Source organism: Scyliorhinus torazame, chromosome 7, assembly GCF_047496885.1.
Source record: "Scyliorhinus torazame isolate Kashiwa2021f chromosome 7, sScyTor2.1, whole genome shotgun sequence".
Lineage (NCBI taxonomy): Eukaryota > Metazoa > Chordata > Chondrichthyes > Carcharhiniformes > Scyliorhinidae > Scyliorhinus > Scyliorhinus torazame.
The window spans coordinates 273,359,465-273,379,559 of record NC_092713.1 but is presented as its reverse complement, the minus strand read 5'-3'; the positions used below and the strand labels follow the sequence as shown (position 1 = coordinate 273,379,559).

At 47.4% G+C, this 20,095-nt stretch overlaps 1 protein-coding gene across 2 annotated transcripts in view; it reads left to right on the top strand.

Annotated features, from left to right (window-relative positions):
- The window catches only part of LOC140427040 (organic cation/carnitine transporter 2-like), a 284,081-nt gene that overhangs the window by 15,627 nt on the left and 248,359 nt on the right, over positions 1–20,095 (top strand). For both annotated transcript variants that reach the window (XM_072512472.1, XM_072512473.1), the window contains exon 2: positions 7,068–7,171. In XM_072512472.1, the coding sequence (XP_072368573.1) occupies positions 7,068–7,171 (104 nt within the window). The remainder of the gene's footprint in view (positions 1–7,067; positions 7,172–20,095) is intronic.

Genomic DNA, 20,095 nt, shown 5'->3' with positions numbered 1-20,095 from the left:
TGCTTTCAATTCACTGGAACAGCTTTAAAACAAAAACAGAGAAAACAGGGAAACACTGCTTCGCTCCTACAGTCCAAACCAACAAACTGAAACTGAAACCCAAAAACCATTACTCAGCTCACAGCTACAGCCCAGCTCCACGCACAAATGACATCAATGAAGCCGTGCTACAAGCCATGTGGTAAAAACAAAACCTTTATGAAAGGGACAGTCACATGACAATGGGTCTGCTTAAGAGATTTGGGGCGTTTTCAGGATATAAGTTGAATTTGGGGGAAAACAAGTATTTTGTGTTGTCTTCTCTTGGGCTGGGGGTTGGAGAGGGGGGTTGCCGTTTTCGGTGGCAGAAACCCATTTCAGGTATTTGGGGGTGCAGGTGATCCAGGATTGGGCACGGCTCTGTAAGCTGAACTTTAGCTAAACTTTACGAGTCTGGCTGAGAGGGTGAAAGCGGATTTATTGAGGTGGGACAGTCATCCCCTGTTGCTGGCAGGTCAGGCGCAGGCAGTTAAAACAAACATTTTGCCGCAGTTTTTCTTTTTATTTCAGTGCCTGCCGGTCTTTTTGTTGAAGTTATTTTTTAAGGGGATGGACAGATTTGTTTCGTCTTTGGGCAGGGAAGGCTGGCAAACAGAGGGGCTGGCAGTCGCAGGGTTGGGCCTCCGAACCTCTTGTATTATTACTGGGCGGCAACCGTGAAGAAGGTGTGGGGCTGGAGTAGGGAGGCAGAGGCGTTATGGGTGAGGATGGAGGTGGGTTCTTGTGGGCTGCCGGGGCTGGCGATGGCACTGCTTCCATTTGCCCCAGGGAAGTATTCGGGAAGTCTGAAGATTTGGAGACAATTTCGGCAGCACTTTAGGTTGGGAGCGGGGCTGATGCCGATCGCAGGAATCATGGATTTGAGCAAGGGAGGATGGATGCAAGTTTTCGGGGATGGGAAGAGAGAGGGGTGAAGGAGATGAAGGATTTGTTTTTAGAGAGGCGGTCCGCAAGCTTGAGGAGTTGAGGGGCAGTTTGGGTTTCCACGTGAGGAGAGTTTTTCAGTATGTGCATGAGATGGACTTCACTAGAAAGGTTTTTCTGACCTTTCCAATAGTGTCTGTCTCCTCTTTGTTGGAGGAGCTGCTGTCGGTAAAGAGGTTGGAGGGTGGGGTCGTCTCAACAATTTATGGGTGGATTTTGGAGGAGGATTAAGTGTCTATGGCGGGGGTTATGGCCAGCTGGGAGGAAGGATTGTGGAGGGGGTTAGGGCCAGGTGGGAGGAAGGACTGTGGTGTGGGTTGATGCGGAGGGTGAATGCCTCAACCTCGAGGGTGAGGCTGGGGTTGATACAGTTAAAAATGGTGCACAGAGGGCAGCATGGTGGTACAGTGGTTAGCACTGCTGCCTCACGGCGTTGAGGTCCCAGGTGGAGTTTTAACATTCTCCCCGTGTCAGCGTGGGTTTCGTTCCCACAACCCAAAGATGTGCAGGGTAGGTGGATTGGCCACACTAAATTACCCCTTAATTGGAAAAAATTAATTGGGTCCTCTAAAAAAAAAATTTAAATGGTGCACAAGGCGCATTTGAGGGGGTAGAGGATACTTGAAAATGGTGTGGTCATGTCTGAAGTTGGAGAAATTTTGGGGGTCATTTTTCAGCACCATGTTGGGGATCCTGCATGCAGATTTGGAGCCGGGTCCCCTGGGGCCATATTTGGGTTGTCGGACCTGCCTGAGTTGCAGACAGGAGTAGGGACAGATGTTTTAGCCTTCGCCTCGTTGATCACTCGCAGGCGGGTTCAATAGGAGTGGAGGTCAGCTTCTCCACCCTGTGCCTCAGTGTGGCTGGGGAATCTAATGGAGTTCTTGCATCTTGAAGGTGAAATGTGCCCTAAGGGCAGATGAGGGGTTCCACAGTAGATGAGGTTTGTTAATTTTGCATTATGGGGTTTGTTTATTTTGCATTTTGAGGTTTGCTTATTTTGCATTCCAGAAAGCTAGTTACCATGAACTGTTAAGGTGTGGGGGGTTGGGGGGTGGTGTGGTGGTTGGTGCAGGGTTTATTGTATTTGGGGTGTAATGTTTTTGTCTGTTTTGTTCTGTAAAATGTTAAAGTGCTAAAAATTGGAATAAAAAATATCAATGCTATCAGTACTTTTCTCACTGACGTTCAGTTTGGGATCTGCCAGAGGCACTCAACTCCTGACCTAATTACAGCCTTGGTTCAAACATGGACAAAAGAGCTGAACTGCAGTGGTGAGAGTGACTGCCCTTCACTTCAAGACAGCATTTGATCAAGGAGCCTTAGCAAAACTGGGGGACATTCCACTGGTTGTCATTCCTCGCACAAAGGAAAGATGATTGTGGTTATTAGTGGTCCATCATCACAGTTCAGGATATTACTCAAGGAATTCTTTAGGATAGCGTCCTAATAGTGTCCTAGGTCTGACCATCTTCATCGATGACTTTCCTTCCATCAGGTCAGAAGTGGGGATGTTTGCTGATCAACATGTTTAGCCCCGTTCACGACTCCATATACTGACGCAATCCATGTCTGTATACAGCAAGACCTGTACAATATTCAGGGCTGACAAGTGGCAAGTAACATTTGCACCACAAAGTGATAGGCAATGATCATCACCAAGAAGAGATAATCACCCCTTGATGTTTTCCACTACTGGCTGACAATTATGATGAAAGGTCCTCAGCTGATTTGCTTCCCACAAATGGCAAGCTAATGTTTGGTGCTGGGAATTGTGTGGGCAGCACACCAGTTTCATGTAAGTGAGACCTGACCATTAAAATGATCAAGGCCTTTACTCACCAACATAATCCACATTCTGCTTGACCTGCCCACTATCCAACTGATGTAGCTGAGAACGAAAGTGAACCATTGAGGTTAATAATAACAAAAAGATGACCGACCTACAATATTGATTGTAAAGCTCACTCAGCAGATGTATATCATGACCAGTTTGTTCCTGCAGCTATTGAATGTGAAATTAAAGTAGGAAAAAGAGGAATTCCAGAAGATAAAAATATGGGGCAGGATTCTCCCGCAATCGCCGGCCAGGCCACTGTGGGGGCCCCCCCCCGGGGCCGGATCCCCCCCGAAGACCCCGCTGGACGCCCGACAAGCCAGGTCCCACCGGGATGGACCATGTCCATTTCACACCGGCGGGACTGGTCGAAAACGGGTGGCCACTCGGCCCATCGGGGCCCAGAGAATTGCTGGGGGGTCCGCTGCCAATGCCCCCCGACTGGCGCGACGTGATCCCTGCCCCCGCCTGAAAATGGGCACTGGAGAATTCGGCAGCCAGCGTCGGAGTGGCAGGGCGGGATTCACGCCGTCCCCCGGCGATTCTGCAACCCGGCGGGGGTCGGAGAACCCCGCCCATGGGCCAGGATTCTCCCAGAATTGGCTGGGCGGCCCGCACCGGCACCAAGAGCGGCACAAACTACTCTGGCGTTGAGCCGTCCGGAAGTTGCAGAATCCTCTGCACTTTCAGGGGCTGGGCGGGCGCTGGAGGGCTTGGCGCCACGCCAACTGGCGCTGAAGGGCCTTCGCCAGCCGGCGCAAGTTGGCGCTTGCGCATGACTGCCGGCATGTTCTGGTGCAAGCGTAAAACAAAATTATTCCTCCTCTGCTTTCTTTCCCTTTTAACAAAAGTGCATTTTCATTAGTAAATGGTGCAAATTTCAGTAATACTTTCAAAGGGAGTTCATGAAACATAAACAAGATAATGTTCTAGATCAGTCTGCTGCGGAACCATCCAGGCAACAGCCTATTTGGTTCTAATATTGAGCAATGAAAAAGGGTTAATTAATAACTTTGTAGTAAAGATGCCACTAGGGAGGAATGGCCAGAACATTGTAGAATGTTATATTGGGGATGTCTTTACACCTGTGTTCATCGCAGATGCAAACAGCAATGTGGGTGCAAATATCCGCGAGAACTGTAAAACCGGAATCGCACCGGCGAGATCTTGTTTTTCGGGGTTGGATTCTCCGATTTTGAGGGTTTGTCCCCACGCCGGCGTGGGAACGGTTGCGTTTTACGACAGAAAAAAATGGCGTACAACGGCCACTGATCCTCCGTTTGATGGGGGGCTAGCAGACAAGCAGCACAGAGCACCCTGCGCTAGCTGCTGATACGGCTCAGAGAATTGTCGGGTCTGTGGCCGTGCATGTGCACTGCGGCGGCCTGCAGTGGCCCGCTGTGCAACATGGCGCCAGCCGCTCGCGGACACGGCCTGCGAAATAGTGCCCCCCCCTTTGGCCGGCTCACGTGCCCCGGACCACCCCCCAACAGTGCCCCCAGCCCCTAGCAAAGTCCCCCCTGCCCACAGGTCGGCCCTCCCCCAACAGTGGCGGCGCTGGACTGAGACCACAGCCGCCACGCCGAGTTCCTGACGGATGAGGTCACACGCGACCAATGCCGTCAAACAGATGAAATTTTTTTAAAGTATGAAACTAGGGTCTTCAATCTAACCAAAGCAAGTTACAGAGGTCTGAGTTGTGAGTTGGCTAAGGTAGGGAAAGTACATGAAAGATATGGCCACAGACAGACCAGGGTTTCAGGCACATAAAACAGAAAAAGAGCTTAACCATGTCAAAGAAGAAGATTTAAAAGTGACTTTGATTCTTCGTTCCTTCACGCCAGTGGGATTTTCCAGTCCAGCTGCAGTGAATGGAGATCTGGCTGAGCGCCAGATTCTCTGTCCTCCGCTGGCAGCAGTAGCGAGGTGGACTTGCAACGGAGAATCCCAGCCAGTCGTGCTTCAGAGGTTTATATATTTCCAAAATGCCTGGGAATTGAGACAATTTTAGAATTCAGCAAAAACAGCCAAGAAATTGAAAACACATTGTAAATGTTTCCAAAGGTATGAGACCAGGAGAGTCAATGAAAGTAAATGTGAGCCCATTTGACGCAGAGGCAGGGGAAATTATTAAAGGAAATAAGAAAATAGCAGAGGCATTAAACAAATAGTCAAGAAACAAGGGTTTAGCAAGAGACAAACTTAAAAAAATAAATCAGTACAAGTAAAGAAGGGGCAGAACTTATTGTAATTAAGTGGCAACCTGTATCCTAGGATTTTGAAAAAGGTAATAGCAAAATTAATGGATGTGCTGGATTTCTTCAATTTTAGAGCAGTTCCCAAAGATGGGAAGGGAACATCTTAAGAATTTATGAAATGCTAATTAAGAAAGAGGGAAAATAAAAAAATGATGGACTATAGGCAAGTTGACAACAAATTAATAGGAATGTGGTAAACCCAAACTTCGGAAATCATAATGTGACTAATCAAAGTCAGTGCAAACTTATGAAAGGAAAATCCTCTCTTGACAAATCTTTTGGAACTTTTTAATGTTGTCACTAACAAGCTGGATAAGGGGGAAGCATGGCACATCAGTGTATCTGAATCTTAAAAAGCATTTGATAAGGTGCTACCCAAGAGGTTATTATCAAAATATTTCACTCTCCCATCCAACTTTGTGTTATCTGCAAATCTGGAGCTATTACGTTTTGTTCCCTCTACTAAATCATTAATATATATTGTGAATAGCTGGGGTTCCAGCACCGATCCCTGCGGTACTTCACTAGTCATTAGCTGCCATTTGGAAAAAGACGCATTAATTCCCATTCTGTTTCCTGTCTGCCAACTAGTTTTCAAACCATCTCATTACACTACCCCTAATCCCATATGCTTTAATTTTACATGCTAATCCCTCATGTGGGACTTTTTTGAAAGCCTTCTGAAAGTCCAAATAAACCACATCCACTGGCTCCCCTGATTAACTCTTATTGGTTACATCCTCAAAGAATTCCAGTAGATTTCCCTTTCGTAAATTCATGCTGACTCTGCCCGATCCTGTCCCTCTTTTCCATGTGCTCTACTATAAAATGTTTGATAATGGATTCTAGAATTTTCCCCACTACCAACGTCAGGCTTGCTGATCTGTAATTCTCTGTTTTCACTCTACCTCCCTTTTTAAATAATAACCACTCAGTCTTGTGTATGATGCCCCTAGCATTAATGTAGAGGCCATCTAGCTTCGCCTTCTCACTTGGAATTCAACTTGGCTGAACTCCCTCTTGTCTCGGTTCACTATTGTACTAATGCTCTGTGTCCCCTCCCCATGCTGAACTAGTTTAAACTCCTCCCAACACTCCCAATCCCACCCGCAAGTCCCGCTTGTACGTGACTGACCTTTCTCCGAAACGGTCCGAAACAGGAATCTAAAACCCTCCATAAAACCATAAGACTATAAGACATAGGAGCAGAATTAGGCCACTTGGCCCATCGAATCTGCTCCGCCATTCAATAATGACTGATATTTTTCACATCCCCTTTCTCCTACCTTCTCCCCATAACCCCTGATTCCCTTAATAATCAAGAACCTATCTTTCTCTGTCTTAAGGACAGTCAGTGATTTGGCCTCCACAGCCTTCTGCTGCTAAGAGTTCCACAGATTCACCTCACTCTGGCTGAAAAAATTCCTCCTCATCTCTGTTTTAAAGAACAGTCATGCTCACCGAATCTTATGTCCCCCATTAACGTTCCCGAATATGCCCTATCACGTCACATTACATGAACTTCTGTTTCATTTTTCGAAGAGTGGTGCTGATTAACTCTGGGGTGAAGTGTTTTTGGAAAGCAGAAGTTGATGATCACGATGAGAAAATGTAGTGGCCTTGCCTGCAAAATGATGGAATACTGTATCACCTCCAGAAAATAAACAATTGCATGTTTCTCAGCCTCCTGTGACCCACTGGTATGGGGACAGATCTCCCAATATTGACAGAAGTCCCCAAATGTAAGTGAGAAGGAATTTGCAGGGTTGACAGGGCAGGATGTGCCCTGGTGCCAATGTCAATACCAGGTGATCCCAAACTTTAGCCCCCAACTTCTTGAGATGCAGAATGGTGCCACCGTTAAGCTGAATATGCTTTTCTGGTATCACGATTCTGTCCAGTCTCATGATGTGGCTTGCGCATTCTTAGACCAATGCAGTAAAATTGCTTACCTGTAATTTTTCCCAAGTACTTGTGTTTGGAACTTTTCATTTCTTTTTGCATTTTAGTGGGATTTGGTGTGTACCAATGACTGGAAAATGCCGTTTTCTATGTCAATATACTTCCTGGGAGTGCTGACGGGTTCCTTTATTTCTGGAGTGTTGTCGGATGGGTGAGATATTTCCTTTATTTAACTTTGTCAGAAAGACTATTTATTGTTTTTAAAAAAAACATCAATGTTTGCCTATTAATTCTGTACTTCCATGCTGGGGAAAGATATCTTCTGCCAAGGCCACTCAGTTCCTGATCTCAATATGCCCTTGGTCCAAACATGGACAAAAGAGTTGAACTCGCCTCTTGACTCACCGAACCTTGTTCACAATCTATAATGTTCATGTGACGGAATACTCTCCATTTGCCTGGCTGAGTGCAGCTTCAAGAACACTCAAGAAGCTCAATACCACCTGGGGCAAAACAGTCATGCTTGATTGGTACCCCTTCTACCAGTCTACCACTGTGATGAACGATTACTGCCTTATCATCATGTAAGGTGATGTCCCCTTTAAGACCGGATTTGGAACCCTGGGGACTCCGCCTCTGGCTCCACCCATCTGGGAGCCATACATAAAGGGCTGCCTCATGGTCTGTGTAACAGTCAGCTCTCGTCTCCAGCTCTAGCATAGTTATTAGTCTAATAAAGCCTTCTTTACAGTTTAATCTCTAAGCGTCATTATTGAGGGTACCTCAACCACCTTAAAGATTCACTCCCACCGACATAGTGCAGTGGATCTGTACTAGCTACAAGATAAACTGCAGCAATTCATCAAGGATCCTTTGAGAGCACCATCCAAACCTGCCAATTCTACCAGCTAGAAGGACAAGGGCAGCAGATACATGGGGACACCACCTAGTTCCCCTCCAAGTCTCACACAACTTGGAAACATATTGCTGTTCCTTCACTGTTGCTGAGTCAAAATCTTTGAACTCCCTCCCTAACAGCACTGTGGGCGTACCTACACCAAAGGGAATGCAGTGATTCAAGAAAACAGATCACCACCACCTTTTCAACAGCAATTAGGGATGGGTAAAAAATGCTGGCCTAGCCAGCAATGTCAACATCTTATGAACAAATAAAACATTCAAAATAGGAGCAGGACCATTTAGCCTATGATTATGGCTGATCATCCAACTCAGTAACCCAAACTTACTTTCCCCCCTATCTTTGATCCCCATAGTCCCAACAAAACATGCAATGTTTTGGCCTCAACTAATTCCTATGATGGGGAATTCCGTAGGCTCACCACTTTCTCATGTCTTCAGACTGTGACCCCTGATTCTGGACGCCCCCACCATCAGGAGCATCCTTCCTGCACCTACCCTGTCTAGTCCTGTTGGAATTTTATTAGTTTCTATGTGAATCCCACACGGCCCCCCACCCCCACCCCCACCACTCATTCTTCTGAATTTCAGTGAATAAGATCCAGCTGAGTCAATTTCCTTGTACATCATTCCTACCATCCCAGTTATCAGTTCTGTACACCTTTTCTGCAGTCCCCCTACAGAACGAACATCCTTCCTCAGATAAGAAGATCAAAAATGCACACAATATTCCAGGTATGGCCTCCGGAAGGCCCTGTATAATTGCAGGAAGACATCCCTGTTCCTGTACTCAAATCCTCTCACTATGAATGCCAGCATACCATTTACCATCTTAACTGCCTGCTGCACCTGCATTGCTTACCTTCAGCGGCTGGTGTACGAGGACACCCAGGTCTTGTTGCACATTCCCGTCCCTTAATTTATAGCCATTCAGATAACAAAATAATCTGCCTTCATGTTTTGCTATCAAAGTGGATAATCCCAACATTTAGCCACATTATACTGCATTTCCCCACTCACTCAACTTGTCCAAATCACACTGAAGTATCTCTGCATCCTCCTCACAGCTCACCCTTCAACCCAGCTTTGTGCAAATTTGGAGATTTAGTTCCCTCAACTAAATCATTAATATGTATATCGTGATAGCTGGGGTCCTAGCATTAATCCCTGAGTTACCCTACTGGTCACTGTATGCCATTCGAAAAAAGACCCCTCTGTTCCGACACTTTGTTTCCTAGTTTTCTATCCTTTTGAAAATACCATCCCCCAATCCCATGCGCTTTAATTTTACACGCTAATCTCTTGCGGGACTTTGTCGAAAGCCTTCTGAAAGTTTATATAAACCACATCCACTGGCTTCCTCTCATCACCTCTACCAGCTACAACTTGAAGAATCCCAATAGATTTGTCAAGCATTATTTCCCCTTCATAAATCCATGCTGACTCTGTCCAATTCCACCACTGTTTTCCAAGTGCTCTGCTATAAAAAGTTTGATAATGGACTCTGGAATATGCCCCACTACTAATGTCAGGCTGATGGTTCTATAGTTTCCTGCTTTCTCTTTACCTCTGTTACGACCCCCTGGGCTAGTGCGTGATCAATTCCAGCCCCACTTGATCCAGAGTCGCAACACAACACCCAAAGTCTTTGGCCCTTGGCCAGGTTTGTAAATTGAAACGCAATTAATTTTATTGATAACAATAACTATTAAATATGCAGCAAATACAACTGATTAATTATTATCAATTTCCTAACCCCCCCTCTAACTCTCTCCAATATACATGGAGAGGTGCAGAGGGGTGTAAAAATAATAAGTAAAAAGATAAGGGGCGGGATTCTCCCATCAGGCAGCTAAGTGCCGACGCCGGAGTAAAAACAGGAGTGTTTTACTCCGGCGTCGGCGCCCGTTCCGGGACCCCATTCTGCGGCCTACAGGGGACTAGGATGGTGCGGGAGCGGCCCATGCCGCTCCAGCTGCCAAGCCCGGCCTGAACCCAGTGCCACAGGGTCCGCGCATGCGCAGTTGGGCCAGCGCCAACTAGCGCATGCGCAATGGCCTTCTTCCCCACTCCGGCCCCAACGCCAAATGGCGCAGGGCTACATGACCAGTGTGGAGGAAAGGAGGCCGGGGGGGCAGAGAGACAGGCCCGCCGATCGGTAGGCCCCGATCGCGGGCCAGGCTACTATTGAGGCCCTCCCCGGGGTCGGACCCCCCTCGCCCCCCCCACAGGCCACCCCGGGACCCTTCAACGCCGAAGTCCCGCCGGCTCGGAGGATGTTAGAACGGCGTTGGCGGGACTCGGCTTTTTGATGACGGCCGCTCAAGCCTATCTGGGCCGGAGAATCGGCGCGCCGGCCTGGGCCAGAGAGTCGGCGCATACCCTGACTGGCACCGCGCCGATTCTCTGCACAGCGGTGAATTGCGTCCGGGTGGCGTGGCGCGATTCGCACGGCGCCGCACCAATTCTCCACCCGGCGGGAGGTCGGAGAATTCCGCCCAAGAGTCTTTGTTACAAATGGTTGTCCTCTAGCACACTTTCCTTCACTCTAGGCTTTCAGTTTGAAATTTCATCTTTCAGTCTGCAATGATTTTCACTCCAGATTCAATCAGGTCTCAAGATTTCTCTGCAGGTTTAGAAAGTCAGCAGATAGGCAGCATTTCTAGAGTGAGAGTGGAGACTGGCTACTCCTGTGTCCCAGATCCCACTAGGATCCAATCCCCGCTTGCCAGCAATTCATTAGCCACCAGCCAACCAATCAAACCAAGTCCCACTGATCTCTGGGATGCCAAAAGTCGACGTTCTGCTGTCCAAAGGCTAGCACAGTATATTATCTTGCACTTTTGAGGTCCTCAGTTCCTCTGCTCAACTGAAAGATATACGTAAACTAAACATCTCCCAAGAAATGGGTAATAAGGGAATCAACAGAAAAGGCCCTTAACCCTTACACCTCCATTTTTAAATAGCGGGGTTACATTAGCTACCCTCCAATCTGTACAAACTATTCCAGAGTCTATAGAATCTTGGAAGGTGACCACCAATGCCTTAACTATGTCCAGGGCCACTTTCTTAGAAAATACAGGCCGTTGGGATTTATTAGCCTTCAATCCCATCAATTTCCCCAACATCATTTCACTACTAATACTGATTTCCTTCACTTCCTCCCCAACATTTTTGCTATGTTATTTGTGTCCTCGTGGAGAACCAAAGTGTCATGATATCCAGGTGAACATCATAGCACATACATACATACATACTGATGGACAGATCAACGGACCAATCAACACACACACAACACGATAGCCAATCACAGGCAAGAGCATACACAGTACAAAACAGGGAACACAACACTTCCTGGGCACTCGAGCAGGAGACGGCTCAGGGCACAGAGCTCATTACTAGCCACTCAGACATCCACCATGTGCTGAGTGCCACTACAAGATAGAATTAGGAATAGGTCCACAGAATCAAGGGTCACGATCGAGCCTCAGTAAACAGTTGACCAGTGTAAATAGATGTTTGAAGTAACACTGCATTGTACCATTCGCAACCGTGTTGGTTCATCTGTGTAGCAGAGTACCCAACACAAAAGGACAAATTTAGTTGGTCAGTTTAGTAACTGAGGAAGCCAGCGTTAATGGAACAATACTCTGCCCACAGCAGTAACTCTCTCCCAATCCAGTCCTTGCTAGCATAGCCAACAGCTCCGAGTCCTGTTTGGGCCGGCTCTTTATGTAGGTCTAACATGCTCCAGCTGGGTGGCCTTTGCCTCCTACCTGGGAAGTTCATACTCTACAGGTCCCATGGGGAGATCAACAATGATTTCCCCGTGGTCCTCGTGGGGGTTACGACGCCTCTCCCCCAAAGTCGTAAAGTTCCCCTTCAGCCACCAATGGTGGGGATCTTCTGTGCCGCTTCACCCGAGGCTCTGTTTCAGCTTGTGGCAGTACTGGGTCGGCCAGTGTATAGCGGTTTGTCGACTTCCTTTTTCTGGCCGACCTCCGAAGCATGATTGCTGGGATCTCATTCCCAGACACAACCACTTCCGCCTGCATGGATACTTTTGTGTCCATTTCCGAGCCGGAGTCATCCTCATCCTGCTGATCCCGGTGTTGGGATATAGACGGCTGGGTCCCTGAGCTGAGGGTTGGTTCCTGGCATGGAGGGGATGTATCGGGGGCTCCCACTTCTTGAAGTGGTCCAAATGCTGCCACTGAACTCTCCCTTGAATCCTAACTCTGTTGGGCAAGGCCAGCATTTATTGCCCTTAAGGTAGTGGTCAGTCACCACCTTGGTTTGCCCTATTATGTACTTATTTTTCACCTACGAAATGATCTGTCTGAGTTGCACGCAGAACAATACTTTTCACTGTACCCCAGTACATGTGCCAATAGACAAATCCAATCTACTATAATCCTTGTGACACTACGTCACATTGCATAATATTTTCACCTGAGGAAGGAGCTGCGCTCCGAAAGCTAGTGATTCGAAACAAACCTGTTGGACTTTAACCTGGTGTTGTAAGACTTCTTATTGTGTTCACGCTAGTCCAGCTCCACATCATAATAATTTGTATTTAAGCATAACAATTTTTATTTATATGGGCAGACGTTTGCAGGGCTCAACTGGCAGGTTTGTACAGAGGGCCTGTCAAATTGTGTAGGTTACCTTCCCATCGCCCTCCCACCTGGTCTTGGCCCTGTCATAATTTCATGGGGGGGTGGAGGCAGAGATGGGAGTGGGCCAATTGATGACCACTTGTGTTGCTTCCTGCCCCGGCTTCTACTTTGAGGCCAACAGAAGGAGTTTAGGAATGGGAAAGGAAGCTCAGCAGCCCAGCTCAGACCTCTGGCAGGAAAGGTGGCAGGGGTGGCACCTCCATTAGTGTGCCATATTGACCACCCCATGCCCTAACATCTGCCCCCTGCTCCTCCCACCTGGTCAAGCCATGACGAATCCCCACACCGGGTGTCTGCTTCCCTCCCTGTCATGAGATCCCATACTTCTCTGGTCATCAGACGAGTGAGGTTGAATAAAGGAACAGTTTAAACCACCCCTCCCCCAAGCCCATCACTTGTGAGGCGCTCATGCCCTATTTGGTTTTTTACCCGCCTCATCTGGAATCTTCATTCATCCCGCCAATAAACAATGTGGTATCCCTTTGACCCCCTATTTGTGAGCTTTTCATGCAGCCTTATCGGGGTCAACCTTCCCTCCCCTTGGTGATTCCTCTGCCTTCCCTCCTTCAACTTCTTCATCCATCTCCTTGCCCCTCTGTGTGCCATCATGAGCCCTTGCACAACCCTCTTTCCACATTGCCCTCCTTGTCTCCACTAGGCCACAGCCCCCCACCCTGCCCTTATCCCATAGTTTCTCTCCACTTGCTAGATCAAAGTTCCCATAGTTTTGAATACTTCTATTAGGCTTCTCCTTAAAACACTTCTTTTTTGAGGCAAGCAATCACTGATCCTCCCATCTCTCCACATAACTGAACTGACTCATGCTTCATAACATGCTGATAAAACCTGCTCTGTAAGTTTGTGGATCTTGACATCCTTCCTAAAGTCTGGTGCCCAGAATGGTGCACAGTAGTGTATTTATAACCAACCAGTGATTTGTAGTGGTTTAGCATTATTTCCTTTTTTTATTCAAATGCCTCCATTTATAAAGGCAAGTATCCCATACAGTTTCTTAACCATCTTATCAATTTGTCCTTCTAACTTCTAAGATTAATAAATGTGCACCCTGTTCTTTTATTCCTCCTTCCTCCCCCAGCATAATATAAGCTATATTATGTTGCTCTCCCACATTGCTTCTCCCAAAGTACATGATTTCCTATTTATCCACATCAAAATGCATTGGCCTTGAATCTGTCCATTTCACAGTCTGTCTATGTCCTCTTGAAGTCTGCAACTGTATTGATCACTTTCTATTACATTGCAAAGTTTTGTATTATCCGCCAACTTCAAAAATATACTCCCATATCCAAGTCCAGGTCATTTATATAAAAAAGGAAAAATAATTTCCTAATAACTGACCATTGGGAAGCTCCACTGCATATTTTCTTCCAGTCAGAAAAACATCCATTAACCATTACACGTATCTCCTAACCCTTAGCCTACTTTGTATTCAAGTTATCATCATTTCTTTAATGCCATGCGCTTCTGTTTTCCAAATAAGTCTGTTCTGCACAGCTTCATTATGTTCCTTTTGTATGTCCATACATACAGGATCAGCTGCACTACCTTCATCACTTCTCCCTGTTGCTTGAGCAAATAACTGAATCAGTCTCGCCAGCCACAATTTGACTTCAACAAATCCTTGCTCTAAATCCTCTTATTAACTCGTATTTCCCCAAGTGTGAATTAATTTTGTCTTTGACAATAGCCTTTATAGTTTTCCCACCCATTAGATGGCTGGCCTATAGTTACAAGGTTTAGTCATTTCCTTTTTTTTCTTTTTTTTTAATAAACATTTTATTGAGGTATTTATGGGTTTATGACAACAACAGAAGAATCAATGTACATACAAATATAAACATAGTGCAAAGTCCGTCTTCCTCCCTCACAGGTCCCACCTTTACGAACATGCTACTCTAAACTAAACTAAACCCCAACTGCCCCCTCTTCTGCTGACGGTTAATTTTCCCCAAAGAAGTCGACCAACGGCTGTCACCTCCGGACGGACCCTAACATTGACCCTCTCAAGGCAAACTTGATTTTCTCCAAAGAGAGAAAGCTCGCCATGTCAGTTAGCCAGGTCTCCGACTTCGGGGGCTTTGAGTCCCTCCAAGCTAATAGTATCCGTCTCTGGGCTACCAGGGAAGCAAAGGCCAGAACGTCTGCCTCTTTCTCCTCCTGGATTCCCAGGTCTTCCGACACTCCGAAAATCGCCACCTCTGGCCTCGGTGCCACCCTTGTTTTTAACACCTTGGACATGACATCCGCAAACCCCTGCCAGAATTCCCTAAGCTTCGGGCATGCCCGGAACATATGGACATGGTTCGCTGGCCCTCCCGCACACCTTGTGCACCTATCTTCTACCCCAAAGAACCTGCCCATCCGGGCCACTGTCATGTGGGCCCGGTGAACGACCTTAAACTGTATCAGGTTGAACCTGGCACATGTTGTGGACAAGTTGATTCTACTCAACGCGTCCACCCAAAGACCATCCTCTATCTCTCCTCTCAAATTTCTCCTCCAACTCCCTCAGGCTGGAAAAGCTCCCCTCTATAAACATATCTCCCATCCTCTCGATCCCTTCTCTCTGCCATCTCCGGACCCTCCAGCTAACCTCCCCGGGGAAAACCGGTGATTATTGCAGATTGGAGACAAAACCGATGCTTCCTCCGCTCCCTCATGTCTCCTCCATTGCCCCCAGACTCTCAGAACCCCTACCACCACAGGGCTGGTGGATTACTGTGCCGGCAGGAACGGCAGAGGTGCCGTTACCAATGCCCCCAAACAAGTGCCCTTGTATGATGCCGCCTCCTTTCGCTCCCACGCCCCCCACACCCCCACCACCACCACCACCACCACCACCCACTTCCTAATCATGGCTATATTCACCGCCCAACAATAATTACTAAAGTTCAGCAGCGCCAGCCCGCCCTCCCCCCCGGCTCCGCTCCAGCATCCCCTTTTTTACTCGCGGGGTCTTACCGACCCATACAAAGCCAGTGATCACCTTATTGACCCGTTTAAAGAAGGACCGTGGAATAAAGATGGGGAGACACTGAAACACAAACAGGAATCACGGGAGGACCGTTATTTTCACTGTCTGCACCCTCCCAGCTAGTGACAATGGGAGCGTGTCCCACCTTCGGTAATCTTCCTTCATTTGGTCTACTAGTCGGGCCAGATTTAACTTGTGTAGCCATTCCCATTCCTGCGCCACCTGGATGCCGAGGTACCGAAAGCTTCCCCTACCACTCTAAACGGCAGCTCCCCAATCGCCTCTCCTGCCCCCTTGCCTGGATCGCGAACATCTCACTTTTCCCCATATCCAATTTATAACCCGAAAACCGGCCAGCGGCTCTATGGCCAGCACAAACAGCAGTCGGGAGAGGGGGCTTCCCTGCCTCGTCCCCTGGTGCAGCCTAAAATAGACCGATGTTAACTTTGTCCGTACGTTCGCCACGGGAGCCTGATACAGCAGTCTGACCCAGTCGATAAAGCCCCATCCAAATCCAAACCGCCCCATTACCTCCCACAGATATTCCCATGCCACCCGATCAAATGCCTTCTCTGCGCCCATTGCGACCACTACCTCCATGTCCCTACCCTCTGGGAGCATCATGATCACATTCAGCAATCACATCCAAAATCGTGATCGCTGAATACCCAGTGTCCACTACCCCCTTCAGTAAAGCCCTGTTCAGGATAAAAAAAGTCAATCCGGGAGTACATTTTATGCACATGTGAGTAGAAGGAGAACTCCTTCACTCTCGTCCGCCCAAATCTCCATGGGTCCATCTCACCCATTTGCTCCATAAACCCCTTTAGCTCCTTTGCCATTGCTGACACCCTGCCTGTCCTTGAGCTCGACCAGTCTACCAGTCTAGCCCTGGGTCAATGACTGCGTTAAAGTCCCGTCGTCCCCCCCCCATGACCAACTTGTGCGAATGCAGGTCCGGGATCTTCCCCAAAATCCTCTTTTTGAACTCCGCGTCATCCCAATTTGGCGCGTACACATTCACGAGTACCACCGGCAGCCCCGCCAGCTTCCCACTAACCACAGTGTAACGGCCTCTCACATCTGCAACTATTCTTCCCGCCTCGAATGACACTCGCTTGTTAATCAGGATCTCGACCTCTCTAGACTTAGAATCCAGCCCCGAGTGAAAAACCTGTCCGACCCATCCCTTCCTTAATCTAATCTGCTCAGTTACTCTAAGGTGCGTCTCCTGTAACATTGCCACGTCCGCCTTCACTCCCCTCAAATGCGCGAACACGCGTGCCCTCTTAACCGGCCCATTTAGCCCTCTTACGTTACATGTGATCAGCCTGTTTGGGGGGGCTTCTCGCCCCCACCTTCGCCAATCAGCCATCACCTTTTTGGGCCAATCTCCAGCCCATGCCCCACGCATCCGTAGGCCCGCCCCTAGGCAGCCTCCGCCCCCGACTTCCTTTTTGTCCCACAGCAAAAGTCCCTCCCCTGTGGGCAGAACATTTCCCCCGCCCCTAGTAACAGCACTATGCAAACCACCCCCTTCAACAAGCATAACATCTGCTCACCCCCCACTGCGCTTCCGTGAGCTAGCCTGCCCAGCTAGCTTGGTGACCCCCACCCATGGCGCCAGACATTTTCCCAACTATTGTTCCCTCCCCCCCTCCCCCTTGCTCGGACACACATATGCAAAAGAAAAACAATCCCAACACAATTGCCCGAAAGAAACACAAAAAAAATCAAACATCTAACATTCACACCTCCATACCCCATCAGTGCAAATGCAAACTTTAAGTCACACAGCTCTGCTGCAAGCCCTAAATCAATACAGAAGGCATTATAAATAATGTCCAAAAAACAAGAAACTTTTTTAACATGAGCGCTGCAGCAAAGTTCAATGACCTCAGTCCGCCACCAGCCCTTTCCTTCTGGTGAAGTCCATCGCTTCCTCGGGCGACTCAAAGTAAAAATGTTGCTCCTCATACATGACCCAAAGGCGGGCTGGATACAGCAGTCCAAACTTAACCTTTTTCTTGAAAAGGGTCGACTTTATCTGGTTGAACCCTGCTCTTCTCCTGCCCACATTCGCACTCAGATCCTAGTATATACGCAGGATGCTGTTCTCCCACTTACAGCTCCGTGTCTGCCTGGCCCACTGTAAAATACTTGCTCAGGTACCCGTGGAATCTCACCACCATTGCCCTCGGGGGGTCCCCCACATGCGATTTACTTGCGAGCGCTCTATGAGCCCTGTCCAGCTCCAAGGGTCGGGAGAACGTTCCATCCCCCAGTAACTTCTCGAACATTGCCCGCTTATGTATGTCCCAGCGTCCGCTCCTTCGGACCCCTCTGGAAGATCAAGTATTCTCAAGTTCTGCTGGCGGGACCTATTCTCTAGGTCCTCCACCTTCTCCAGGAGCCATTTCTGCTGGTCTCTCAGCATTTCCACCTCCAACTCCACTGCTGTTTGATGTTCCTCCTGCTCAGTCAGTGCCTTCCCCACTTTCTGGATCGCCCGGTCTTGAACATTCAGTCTAAGTTCCAGCTGTGCAATCAATTCCTTAATCGGGTCCAAGCATTCCTGTTTCTGCTTGGCAAAGCCCTCCTGTATGAATTGCATCAATCACTGGGTCGTTGAGCCAGGATCCCGGTTGTCCGCCATACTTTCTCCCGCTGCAGCCTCAGCCCAAGCCTTCTCTGTTCGCCTATTTCTTCCTTTGCGAGCAGTTCTGGTCTGCTTCTCCAGGCACTGATGTAGGATTCCTCTTCACAATTGCCTCCACCATCAATTTTCCGAATCAAATCCGACAAAAAATCGGGGACAAAGGTCCGACCCGAGAGGGAGCCACCAAATGTGCGGCCTACTCCTTCAGAGCCGCCACCGGAAGCCTTTCCTTTTATTTTTAACAGGAATAAAATGTTTTTAACCCTTCATTTTTACAGAACTATTCCGAAGTATAGGAGGATTGAAAAATTGTCAGAGCTTCTTCTCTCCAAGTAACATGAGATGCATTCTATCCGGACCATGCGACTGACTAACTTTGATCTAATCTATTTAGTATTTGTCAATATGTTCCCAATCCAATGTATCTCTGCACACAATTCCTCTGCTGCAACATTAACATCATTCTTTTCATTGTTGGGCAGATACAATGCCACAGCTGTGCAGAAACAGATTAGTTTGGGGATCCACTGACATTGGTGCATGGATCGTCAGCATTACAACCAGGACATTGTCCCATCCCATAATCTTTGCTGTGTGCAGTGTAGTCAGATATTCCTCAATGCCCCGTGTGGTAAACATTAAATTGGATGGACCCTGCCAGCTATAATGGAGAGGTCATCAGAAGCAGGCTGGGTAAGATCGTCCGCTCAACATATTTGTCTAAAAATAAAACCCTTGGAAAAACATTGAAAATTAGTGAGGATGTGTACCCTACTGTAATTGCCAAGTAGCACTTATTCAAAACATCCATCGCTGCTTTTGTCAATGTTTGCATGACGAGAGTGCAATCCCTTTATTATCTGTGCCCATGCTATTGGTGCTTATCGAGGGCACCCCAGACCACCAAGTGGCAAGAAGACAAGTATCTGATCGGAGAATAGCAGGGTGCTAGAAGGAGATGGGCATGCTAAAACACACACATGTTCAGGTTTCTAGAGTGATACCTCATGTATCATAGCTTTTAATTTGAAATTATTTTCTTCTGGGTACAGGCTGGAAACCAATGGGGCCCACCTCCACTGTTGACAGATAGGTAGACCTAATATCATCAAAGGTAGCTTTGCTGACTCTACATGGAGTCTCAGAGATAGAATTGAGGAGATTCATGACCCAGGATAACCAACCCCCCAGTCTCACTCCGAATTGAATTTTCTTTGGACCAGGCTGAAGTTACGACTCCCTGATCAATACATCTCAGAGTGCCAGAGGTAGGAAGACCCTGAATATCTGAACACCAACTTAATTTCTAGTTTTGTTTCCAGTACGTCCTCATTAAAATTATATCATGAGTGTGTTGTTCCATCTTGGCTTTTCAGCCCCAGTATAGTTTTATGTAAATCTAAGTATTGATGATCTGTGTTTCGTTTGGCACTTGTGGGAATATATATCTAGCATATACTCCAATACTGTGGTCCAGGTCCGTGAGAGTACTGCAGATGGTCTGTGGGATGATGGGAAAAACAAAGTTAAGTGCACCTCATATGTATCATAATCAATGTGGCATTATTATAAACAATGTAATTTGCTTCAGAAACATGCTTGTGTAAATACTGCAATGTATTTGCAAGTGTACATCATAAGAAATAGCTGTGATTTTAATATCTGTTAATATAGACGTTTGACTCCCATTGGCAGTAAGCTATGTAAAAAAAAATGTTTGAAACAGCTTGTGTATGCTGTGGTCCACAATGGCTTTTCATGACTATCTATGGTCCGCATAAAGGAAAAGATTAAGAACGGCTGCTCAAGTATATATGTGTATGTACGGCATGTGTTTCCAACTACATGCAATAATTAATGTGCATCTTTGTCAGTAAATGTGTA